Below are 13,353 nucleotides of genomic sequence, written 5' to 3' on the forward strand. Positions count from 1 at the left end.
CCAAACCAATCAACGACTAACATACCTCAGCGTTCTGTCGTAGATTTCATACTGTGAATTTTACATTAATGACTAATATGACTGAAACGACAAAAGCACGTGTCAGTATTAGGATATCGTAGCTACACACTCATATAAATGAGACTGTTTTGTTGTCATATATGTTTGACGATTATATGCAATTGGGGAATTTCTGTTTCAAGCACGATTAGTGTGATGCGAACTAATACCAGGACAGAACTTTGCTGGATGTTTGTGCGAACTTTGCTTCTTAACAACGAATGTCAATTATAGCCCTTGCATTGGATTGAGTATATTGCAAAAGGTCGTTTTGAACAGCAAAGTGCCGAACATATTATCTTCAGCAACTGTTCGTGTTTTGAGCCATTCAGATTAATTAGGACTGAATTACGACCGTGTTTACACTAGGTCTGTCGTGTACAGTTTGCAAAAATGCGCGTTAGTTTTGGCGCCAATGATGAGACAATCCTGATGGATGTTTTCCTAGTAGTAGAATTTTGTAATGTGTTGTGTTGATGGTATCGAGACGTGATAAAAAGATTTGGTTTGCGCTTACCGGTTGAATCTTTGGCACTATACTTCACATTGTCTGTGGCGCGGACTGATTCCATACGGATTATATTGTGGAGAGTTTTAACCAGAAAAGTGAGTACTCGTAACTGTTGTTTTTATATTTTAACCTCAGACAGTCGTTATTTAATCGTCTATGTCCATTTTGATGAACGATGATTAAGATACTGGTGTTAATTAGACAGATCTTATACCACATTTGTGTTTTGATTTACTCAGTCAACGGATTCCCGAATAGTAAAGATGAATTGCTTGTCAACTTACAAAAGAAACTTTTAGCAAACTACAGCAAATCTATCATTCCAGGAGAACATCGGGATACTAAAAACACCATCAGGGTGAAATACTTCCTTCGGTCAGTAAACGACTTCAATGAAGTGTCCGGCCACCTACAGACCACGGGAGTATTGGGCGTGGTTTGGAGGGACGAGCGTCTGATGTGGGATTATGACCACTGGCCAGTGCGGTCAGTTACCTTTTCTATCAATGATGTGTGGATTCCGAATGTTATTATTGCTAACCCTGTACAGGATTTTATGTTGTTACATTCTAAGTCAAACACAGAGATCATCCGACTTAAACGTAATGGTGTGATACAGTTATTCACAGGAGGCGTCTTGGCAACATCGTGTACTCCGAACGTCAGATTCTTTCCTTTCGATACCCACCGCTGTGAGATTGTGTTTACTCTTCTGGAACTATTTCATTCCTTGCACGTCCTCGATCTTACGTATTTAGAGGAGAGTCAGGCCATGGACATCGTGGAGGAAAATGCGAAATGGAGAATTAAACAAGAACGACCATATGTGTCAAGTTTCGGCGATACCTCTTTTGTGTATGTGGCCTTCCCATTAACACTTGAAAGAAAACCGATGTTTTTTCTCATCACAATCATTGCACCTGTCGTTGTTCTAAGCATCCTGAATGTGTGTGTGTTCTTTATTCCCGCACAAGCAGGAGAGCGTATCTCATTTGCCGTAAGTGCATTGTTATCACTTGCCGTGTATATGACGATCCTATCGACTGAGATCCCGGATAACTCTGACCCAGTCCCCATCCTCAGTTATCTACTCATGCTCAAATTCGGTGTGAGTGCCATGGTAGCTATTCTAACAGTGTTTGTAGTGCAATTATTCCATCGCGAAAATGAAAAACCTATTCCTAGAAAGTACCGAAAACTAATAGGTTTTCTTAGCTGTTGCCGTAAAAATAAATCGAACAGATGGCCTTCCAACCACGTGAGTGCCAGTCCGCTGGTGGGTAGGAAGGGGTTGACAACCGATGCCATGTTTACAAAGGAAACAACCTTCGGCACAAAAGACATGTCTCCGTCCCGTGACGTCACGATACATGACAATTTTTCCAACCTTGGTTTCCCGCCAAATGGCGACTTCCATAATAATGATAATTCAGGGGAGGTAATCGACGATATCACATGGCAGCAGGTTTCTTTGGCTGTTGATAGATTGGTGTTTTGGATTGTATCTTCGCTGATTGTCGTTGAGATTATTGTGTGGATATCTGTTACGGTAGTGAAATATTATATGGATAATGTCAAATGACGGACGACAGGACATTTTACCAGTCGACATTGATAAATCGTTGCCTTAGCCGTGGTGCAGTATAGATATTTTATCTTTTACAATGGAAACACAAAGGATAGTAATTTGAAAGACAATATTACAGATATTTGCTGTTGAAAATCCATAAACATCCTCGCAATTACGCTTGGCTTGAATAGATAAATTTTAGTGTGAATGATGAACCATGGTGAACGATACCATTTGTTTTTCTCCTTTTTATTTTCAAACTCCAGAATATATTTTTTTGCGGTTTAGATATTGTTTTATGTGCCGTAATACTTACGAAGCAAGAAGGGGTTTTAACGTTGTTCAGCTCCAAAACGTTAACACTATTTTGATAATTACAATACTTAAAATGCATATGTTTCTTTTTTGAAAGTACAAGTATGAGCTCAAAATGAATTTTGGCAGTAATTTGCCTACCCAGCTATATCATTAATGTCGTAAGACCCCCGTGTAATAGCACTAGTAGGACGTCCCATGTAGTTTCGACGTAATAATCGAAATATGACGTCCACGAATGTCTCATTTGACGGAAACGTCACATCCGAGCCGATTTTAAAAGTTATGCGATCAGTAAAATCTTACATTCTTGACTATTTAATATAAAATGTATCAAACTCGTTTGACAAATTTTATATCACATTGCCACTCATATAAGATCACCTATATAAGTATGTACGGTCAGACTGTAAAGCCAAGTTGTGGTCTATAATTCCATTCATGTTTTAATGGTAATTATAGTAATTTCAGCATGAAGCTTTTCCTCTAAACAAACACGGGCATAAAAATACGAATTCTATGTTGTAACTATGTATATTTATAAGGCATTGTACATATTTATTGTGTTTATAATGTGTCCATTTAAATGGGTTTTCACTGCTTCAAGCATCAAAACTTGAGGGTTTCAATCGATTACTGAAGGAAATAAGTCAAAATGTTCGCATATTATGGCACATTTTACTTTATATAAATAGAGGTTAGGTAACTAATGGTTGTTTGATATGGTATTTATCCGGCACCCACGAACGAGTAACAAAAAGAAGATTTTAAGTATAAACTTGAAAATTCTGTACACACAAATTAGAGTATACTCTAAATTAAAGCGTGAGCGTACACACATATTTTCGTGGATTATATCTACAACATAAAGATTCTATACAAATGAATCCTTATAATTCCAAGTACTATAGATCCACTTTTAAAATCATTTGGGACTCTTTCTATGAAATGCCATTATATCAGCCAATCAAAGGCAACGTTACACATGGATACGTTCTTGTCTTCTTAATAACCAATCTGTGTTGATAAATAATGTGACTTGCTGTTACCACAATTATGTCCACTGGTATCCCATATATATATATGATATGTTCAGAGAAATGTTTTTTAGCCGAATGCAAATTAGGTATGGTGATATTCAAAAGTAATAATGTGATAATAAAAAGATAAGTTTAGGATACATATTACGTGCTGTGTATTTCACGTGTATTTGTTCAAATTTTTACTGTTGCATGAACAATAGAGTATTTATTGTCAAACGATAGACAAGCATGCGTACTATACGACACGTCCGCTTATTCAACTGGCGATCAAAGCACCGTAATATGACGTCATTTGATTATCAGTCAGGTCGACAATGTGGTTATGTGACACTCGAAAAAAGCAGATCAGTCAAAGTTCAGCGTAGGCTCCAATCAGATTACGCACAAAGTTTACACCAGAAAAAGCAAATTGTTCTTTATCTGTAGTTATCCTGAGGGTTGAACAATAACCCTTATATTTTTAAACCATCGGCTTATTACAATACCTTCAAAGTAAAGGATATCAAAGAATTAAATCAATACAAGTTTCCTTTCGTTATCTTTAGCAGTATGTTTTAGTGAGATGGTACTTTGTATGATGGCCAGAGTTTCCGATATCATTGGAACCTATGCACAAAAAGTATTGTATTTAATTATCTCAAATACATACGTGCATGTGCAATATAGTGTAAGTCATGACAGGTTAAAGCTAATGATGAAACATGTAAATGTTGATCAATATAACGACATTTTCCCTCGCTGTTTATATACTCTTATTTATTTGTGACATGTTTTAAGATTTGAATATCGTTATTCTAGTATTTATATACACTGTCTCATAAAAACATTGCTGCAGTTCGTGGAGAAGTGATAGACAAAATCAAAAATATTTTAACATCGCTTTGTACGCTCCCCTGTGCTAGATGTCCTGGATTCTGTCCTCATAACGTGATCGGATGGAGTGTGTTGCCCGATGACAAGTGGAAGACTAGTACAGAGGACACAGCACGAATATACCACAGCTTCCCAAAACATTTTCGCTTACGCTACACATTGAATACAAAGAGGGGCCGCCCTTGAATGACCGTAGCAGTTTTAGTGTTCTGTGATACTATTGTAATGACGTTGTAAATGTACCGGGAGATCGAACGTAATAGAACAGGATGTGGAGAGCAATGGACACCAAAAAATGCATTATATTGGGTCTGTTGGCATATTTACGTATTAGCGTGTTAGTTATATGTATATTATCCATTACTGGGATATAGCCCTAAATCTATTGAATATAACGTCATCATGGCCTTTATCCATTATCGCTTTCTGTAAGTTTACTGAACAATATTGCATTATGAAATGATCAATTTCTTATCAGTGTGTTGTGTCTGATGGTTCAGAACAAAATCGATTATTCTCAAAAAAGCTCAGGCATTGTCAAGACTGTTTTTAGCTGAGTGATATATTAATAAGAGGCTTTTATACAAATCCTATACATCATTTACATGATAAGTAGACTATCCTTAAACAGTTTGATATACAATAACTGGTGACATTGAAGGATGGCCTTACGTATAGTTAAAGCGATTCAAATATGTATATGTATTCCTTTTTCAGTGATCTAGGATTTGCATCTTTGAATACATCTTCAAACGTTTAAAGTTATGTGTCATAACTTCGACATTTTATTTTTTCTTCATTGAAAAATGTAAGTTTTGATGAATTATGCTTTGAAAACCATTAAAAGGCACGTATACATCTGTACGGTGCTTAACATACATTTGCAGCAACACAGATTTGTTACAATGTACATGTTCTTGTTTGTGCTTTATGTATGTTTAGATGAACACATTTTTGAAGAAGTCACTTCATCAATACTTATATAACTGTCAAAATGTGAAATGAAATTGTGGACCACAACTTGGCTGCATTGTCTGATCGGATATACAAATTTCATTGCAGTGTAGACGTTAAGTTCATTTTGTTGGCAATACTACCAAAATTCATTTTGAGCTCAAACTATTGAAATTAACACCTATGAATTTAAATTTAAAAAGTATAATTGTAATTCTCATAATTTTGGTGTCATGTGGCAGTAGATAACATATTAAAAGCTCCTCTTGCTTCGCGAGCATAAAAAAACTTATTCATATATATATATATATATATATATACCTTAAAATTCAAAGATCATGATCATGAAGTTCTAACGTGAACAAGTTTTATGAAGAAGACAAAAAATGGAGTAACAATTTAAAACTGCTTTCATATGTTTTAACCGATTATATTTATAACATTTTGCTTCTTAGAAGAAATATTACTGATAGACGCTAAGATGCTTAATATCCCGCCACGTATGGCTAAATTCCCATCACATCTGTTTGTGTATGTCGCTTGTGAGATCTTGAGTAAACAAAATACGTTTTTGACAGATTGTTTTAGCGTATTATTGATGGCATTTTGAGAGAGAACGTACATACGTATCGACTATTGCTTAATCCTTTTTCAATCTATTGAAATATTATTTTGTAAGCATCGATGACATGATTGGAATAAAATATTAATTCATTTGACACAGTTAAGTTATTTAATATGTGTTATTTAAAAACTTTTTGGACAGACAAAGAGTATTTTGTTATAATTGATTTGCTGTGGTGTAAATTGAAAAGGAAAGAAATGAAGAAATGCCTACTGATTTGATAAATTTATCGGTTTTTAACTAGCAGATCCTATTACATCGAGGTAACATCACTTATGATAATTCTTTGGACATCATTGACATAGGAGCATTTTACACCTGAAAAAAGTGAATTGTAAACGATTAATGACAAGATACAATTTATGTGTGTCGAATACCGGATGGTTTGGATCTTTCAATGCTTCATTCACCGAAACAATTATTAACAGTTTTTGTACAGATATGTTTAATAAATGTTTATGCTTAGTCTATGGTTTTGATAGATTTGCATTGCAAAGATTTAGCCGTATACTGGTCCAAGTTATAACTTGAGGTTATTAATGGCTTTATATTTAATATTTGTGTAATGTTGACATAAAATTAATTTTCTTTAATAGCAACTCACATTTAACTTTGGAATTTAGCTATTTACGGAGTAACCCGTTAATCAGATACTGTGTATTCAGCAAAATTGGGATGCGCGACTTCTTTAATGGTATCAATTACAGTGAAATAAAAAGGTTTCATTTAAGTACGGCGATAATATTTAAGCAGCGCAGCCATTGGCCAAACTGAACTAATGGATAGGATATCATAGCCCCAATCGAATTTATTTTATTGTAATAGTAATTAATAGAACGGAAAGAAATGCCGAATAGTATCTCATGGAGTAATTAAAATTAAATTATAAAGTGTAAATATTGAAACGGAAGAATTATTATTTGTTTGTTTAATTAAATTTACGTGCTATTAACAGCCAGGGACATGTTAGAACTTAATGTACATTTGTACTTTTTTTCTTTTTTTTTCTATGCCTTCTTAAACCCCAAAAAATAGAGAGTAATGCTTAAATATTTGACATTTCTATAACAATACTTTACTAAGTAATAGCCCTATATACCACTATAAACGTGTCCTCTTGTGAACTCTCGGATAATGCTCTTGTGTTGAAACGTATGTCTGTGATTCCCTTTACTATAACTCCCGCGCCCCGTACCAACAGACAATATTGAGGTTGGTGGCCGAATAGCTTGCGAGATTGTATTTTGGCTAGTGTGACATTTTCACCTCATTTAGGTCCATGGATCATACAATCACAAGCGTGACTTGTACGACTCTCATCTCACCCTCCGTAAACACGTATCGACCAGACCAGTGCCACAGGATATACAGACTAAACTAGTTACTTGTCTGTCAAATCTCCCCAGTCTAATGCTAGAATGACCCTATCTGCAGTACATGATATGGTTATGTTATCGACTTTGTAGTCATTTCGATTGCGGAGATTATGGATCTACCGGAGGGTATCACGCACTCTGGTTGGTGTACTAATCGTCCAGCGGTTCTCGTAACTATATGATCTACCCACACGTATATAACGGGGTTTACTTCTGCACTATAAGTGAGAGTCTGGCATACATACGTAATCATCACTGCTAGGACTGATAGATTGTACTTTTCTTATCCATTCCGAAACAGATTTCAACGGTTTTATGATTGACAAAGACGTAAAAAAATACAATTTAGCTTAATCGGTTTCTTTTCCGACTTCCAGATTCAGTTTTATAGAGCATCTCGTCTACCGGTAATTACTGAATAACATTACATTTCACATGTAAATAATTACATTTCACCGGTGACTTATTTTCTATATTCATGATTTCATCGAAATCCGCGAATAAAAGCACCAACAATATAATAAGAAACCCAATGAAGGGCAATAAAATAAATTCATGAATTTGAGGAATTTGTGAAGCGTGAAATAAAGAAGGCTAAGCATATGTAAAATATTCACGAAATCGGGTGCAAATTAATAACGGTAAGAAAATGATTTTTTATTGCAAACGATAAATAATTCATGATCTAGATAATTTTTCTTTGTTAAGGATCTAGTGGTAACGAACAAGTCATTCCTTGGTATGCTGGGAATTTTGAATTAGTAATATTCTGATAAGTGAACCCCACACAATACTAATCTAACTAAATTACTACCTCTAACTGGATTAGGTGACAATCTCGGAAAACGACAGAGACCCTGTTATTGTGTTAAAGGTGTTGATATGGTGATGGGAACAACGTGGGTTGATTTAGTTTATTTCAGATCTTGGTATTTTTTCTGTATCTCGTAAATAACGTTTACCTCTCAAAGATGTCACTATCAAGATATAAGTGACGGAATTTTAATGTCTTTGATAAGAGAAACAACTTATCAGAAATGCGCAACCCGCTAGAACACCAGTGATGACCTCTGCAATGTGGTTTACAAGCAAAATTGCCTAGAATAGGCCGAATGTCAGGGATATTAGGTATATCACATGTCTGGGTTTGAACACGGTGATGCATGCGTGTAAGTTGTCTTGTGATAGCAGTAGCTAATGTCAAAGTACAGTGATATCTCACTGAAGCATACTCTAGAAAATACTAAGTAGGAAACCTAGAACATCATGCAACAAAATAAACAAATAATGACCAAAATGTAAAAATCAACGATAATGCCAGGAGTGGTTCTGATGTGTCCATACCAGCGAACAGAACCCCAAATCCTCACATGGGTTAGAACTAACGTTGGAGATTAAGAGATTAACTTTATTCCGTCTTTACGTGTCTTTGATATCCTGGAAATTATCTTTTATGACTGTAGCAAAATTAAAACGTTAAAATAGCTATCTCGATAACCTTGGGGTGTCATTACTAAGCAGTAAAGTAAGGTTTAACTACAGCTTCCGCAATGATTCTGGGATGGTAATGATTCCAGATTGTTGTATTATTAAATTATTTTCTAGGCAAAGGAAGATTAAACCAAAAGAAGAAAATTAATAGAATCTTTCAAATCAAACGTGCCCGAATACGGTAGAACGCGAGCAATAAAATGAAATATATTTAAATTGTAACTGATTAAAGATTGATTCGGAATGAGCTAGATATGCATATGGTACTGATATTGAACATAAAGGCATAGATAGGTGTATCAGTATAATTATATTGAAGTTCCATGTATGTCACTGCATTCATATTACCATTACAATTATTGCTTATACATTCATCACTTGCTTGTACCGTTTAAATTCAATTAAATGACAATATTTAGTTGACGCTGGTGTTATAAGACAATTATTAAAGTAAAGCACCCTCGCATGAACTAATTAGCTCATCACTTTAAACTAAATTTACTCTATTCTGATACTTATTTAAACATGAACCCAAGGAATATTATTATATCTCTCTTTCATTTTTATTCTTTTACATTAAATAACGTGACCAGAAGATGATATTCAACTAACATTGATCAAACTTAGCCACATTCTGAATGTAAAGACATAAAACACTCATAACCAAACAAGATTTAACTTTTGAATGTATTTCTTACAGGGAGTTGGGAGGTATTGTTACGTAATGATTTGTTTGTTTGATTATTTTAACGTCCTATTAACAGCCAGGGTCATGTAAAGACGGCCTCCCATGTATGCGGATATTCTGTTAATGATTATACACTATCCTATTAATTAACAATTTACAAATGAACCAGGCAGTGTCAACTTTAGTCTTCCCCTAACACCGTTGCCAACAAGCACCAGTAAATATAAAGTTCAGAACTTTCAAATTGAACATATAGTGGAAAATATCATCTCCTGTTGTTCAATAGTCGTAAGTACATTGGTAGTTAGTAAAATATGACGGTTAATTAGAGCTGTCAGGTAAAACGATTCCGCAGTTTATCTGCATCGATTACTATCATACCACACACTACTAACACATGGTACCTAGATCAGATCGGAAGTTGACAAAGCTTTTTTCCAAGAATGTTTTTTTTTTATAACAATGGCGTCTTATAGAGTAATTTGCCAGTCTATTGCTACACTGTCATTTTCTATCCCGAATTGAATTACATTAATATTTAATGACGCCTTGTTTTGACGTGAATTGATCGTCCGACCGCGGGCTCTTCAACAACGGGAAACTTTTATTGCTTCCCTCTCCTGGGTAATCAGGACATTGTAAAAACCTCTACACCAAAGTGATACAGACTTGTTCGTGTTTCTAGGAGTGGACGTCTTAAAGGGACCAAAATTCAAGTAAAGCAATAAACATGTTCTATAAACACCCTTTGTCGATGATTATGGGTATAATACTGACGCGAGGCGAATCGCGTACGTAGATTTATGATACACCGTGCGCGTGTATTGTACTCTGACTGAGATTTTATATGTTACTGAAGTTGGACCACATTAAGGTCAGATTATACACTTTTGGAAATTCTGTATGACTCTAAAAGAACGCTATTTTTGTATTTTATTGAAGGAGAACGATATTTTGCTCCGTGAGTCCACTTTTGGAAATTGTATACTCATGTATGATATGTGTTTATTGCTGTCGGTTGATTTTAACCATCTAAGGTATATAGTCATCTTTGTAGATGAGCAATAAGGATGAATAAAATAGCATATCTTGCTTTTAGAACTATCATTGATATAATTTTGAGTATCGATGTAGCGAAAGGAAAATATTGCAATGTATGGAAACAAAGGTGTTGTTGAGAAAGGATGTTCAATAAAGTTTACAGTCCCATATATAAGATGTTTTTTTTTTCGCTTGTTCTTTTATCAATTTTTTGTCAGATTGGATAACAAAGTGTTGAATATCGCTTTTCTCAAATACATTTGAAACTTGCAAATAAAATTTAAAAAAAAAATGTTATCATTCAAAAAAAAACAATTTCAGTGTACTTATCAATTCAAATGATAAATTGAATATTGTGAAATAAAGTGTTCAAAGTTCAATTCAATTTACACTAAGATGTAACTCTGTTTTTAAACATATTTGTATCAGACTAACAATTTGCATCATGGAAATCCTTTCAGGCCTTCACTTTATAACTAATTAAATTTTGTAATTATGGTGAAACTGGACCTCTTTTTTGCGAGGACATTGACCGCTGTAGGGAATACTCGTTCTGAAGGTACACTGGTTGCAGGTATGTGGAGATAGCGGAGGAGTCGCTTTGCTAAATGTGGATAAATATTTTTGTTAACAGCCCATCACTTCAAAGGATCAACTTCCATGTGGAGATATGAAAAGTTTCTCTATGTTTCTAGCTCTAAATTCACCTCAGCCTCTATAGCGAAATTTCCCACTGGTGGTGTTTCGTCTTTAACAATCAGAACTTCAAAAAAGGAATCTGATTGTTAATCAGATAGTTTTGGTTGCTTTGGCACTGACGGTTCGATTTCAGACTACTCAGACACATTTTCCTGAAAGTCAGGTAAACAAGACATTACTGGATGGAACAGGAGTGCCTTCAATTTCTTTTTTATTTTGAAAAGCAAACTTGTTGAGGTTGTTGTCACTGTTCCGGTGACACTTTCATCCATTATCTCTGCTTTGATATCTTTAAAGATAACATCAATGTCCACTTAATCCATCCATGGCAACGAAGTCAAGTGCTGTTGCTGTTTTCAGTAAATATTGTTCTGGTTTTTAGTACCTTTTGGACACATCGGTAACAAAGTCGTAATTGAGAAACCTATGCATCATGGACAAAATCAAACTTGCTGTTGGTTTGTTCTCTATTGACATGCGACTGGCGGCAACTTCCAAAGGTGTCAAAAGTTATTTGAGGGGATCCATATTTTCGGTCGCAATTTGAAGGAAGCAAATGACTGTTTTTTATCTGTGTAAAGCACAACCTATACTACAGGGAAGATCTCCAATAACCTTCTTATTATTGTCAATGCAGAATTCCAGCTGCCCTCAACATCTTGAATAGCCGGCAATGTTTTCATTTCAAGTTGGGTTTGAGCAACATATAAAGCACGGTTTTTTGCGGTCGCAGTCTAAAAGAAGAAAATGACTATGTTTCTTATCTCTGTAAAGTAAAGCCCATATTGCAGGGGAACTATCCAATAACCTTCTTATCCTTATCAATACAGAATTTCGTTTGGTCTTGACATCTTGAATAGCCGGCAATGTTTTCATTTCAAGTTGGATTTGAGCATCATGTAAACCACCGGTTTTGATATAGCTTTATTTGAAAACAGAAACAATTTTCCTGCACCTATCGATGAAACAACTGGTTTCACTGACTGCCATCTCTCTATTGACAGCCAAATTCAGGGTATGACCAAAGCAACCAATATGTTGATACTTTCCTACATTGCATGCCAACACATTATTCGTTGCATTGTCCGTTATAGCAACTGGATCCTTAGATTTTCATTTTTTCTGAAACCTATCTCACCTCTTCTGCTAAATTCTCTGCTGTATGGTTTATCTTTGTATGCTTTGTTTCCAAAACTTAAGACTTGAGTTCTTATGGCTCTGGTTCAATGAAGTGGCATGTACTTGTTATGAAACTCTCTTTATTGATGTAAGTCCGTGCACCAGTTGTAAAGCATGTCTAACTCTTTTGTCGATGTCAGGCTGAACTTGTAAAATTGTGTTGTTATAAATTGGCACTAAATATTTCTCAAGCTAGTGATTTGTATCGTGGTTCCAGAACCTGAATGGGTTGCTTGAATTCATCTCCATCTACTATACTAAGTGATTTCATGTCTACTACCAAAAAATCTGCCACTGTTTGTAATTTACCCACTGCTTTATCTGATTTCAAAGACATCATTTCCCCTTTTGCCCTTGATTTCGTACAACGACTGTTATTTTTTTTTAAAGAATTGTTCGAGTTCTCATTAATAGTTCGTTGAAGAAAGTTCAAGAAAAAACCAGTGAATATATTAATCAATTCATGAATACAATAATGAAATTGCGTTTATGTTAAGATAAGCAGCTATATACAAATACAGTCACTAAATCTAAACGTTTTTTAATTTCAAATTTACGATGTTATTGCCACATTTTAGGCCATTAATTGTGTTATCTATGATATTATCGTTAGTAATATCAATCGTAAATCAAATAGGAACTAATCGTTATATAGGCCTGGTTACGTAGGAACCAATCGTTATATAGGCCTGGTTACGTAGGAACCAATCGTTATATAGGCCTAGTTACATAGGAACATCGTTACGTAGGAACCAATCGTTATATAGGCCTAGTTACATAGGAACCAATCGTTATATAGGCCTAGTTACATAGGAACCAATCGTTATATAGGCCTAGTTACATAGGAACCAATCGTTATATAGGCCTAGTTACATAGGAACCAATCGTTATATAGGCCTAGTTATAGAACCAATCGTTATATATATGG

At 34.9% G+C, this 13,353-nt stretch overlaps 1 protein-coding gene across 1 annotated transcript; it reads left to right on the forward strand.

The window, feature by feature from the left end:
* The first annotated feature begins 746 nt into the window (after positions 1 to 746).
* On the forward strand, positions 747 to 5,499 carry LOC138329791 (acetylcholine receptor subunit beta-like). Its single transcript, XM_069277086.1, has one exon. It carries the CDS (start codon positions 747 to 749, stop codon positions 2,151 to 2,153), a length of 1,407 nt encoding a protein of 468 aa, XP_069133187.1. The 3' UTR covers positions 2,154 to 5,499.
* Positions 5,500 to 13,353: the final 7,854 nt, after the last annotated feature.

This window comes from Argopecten irradians, chromosome 8 (genome assembly GCF_041381155.1).
Source record: "Argopecten irradians isolate NY chromosome 8, Ai_NY, whole genome shotgun sequence".
NCBI classification, from domain to species: Eukaryota; Metazoa; Mollusca; class Bivalvia; order Pectinida; family Pectinidae; genus Argopecten; species Argopecten irradians.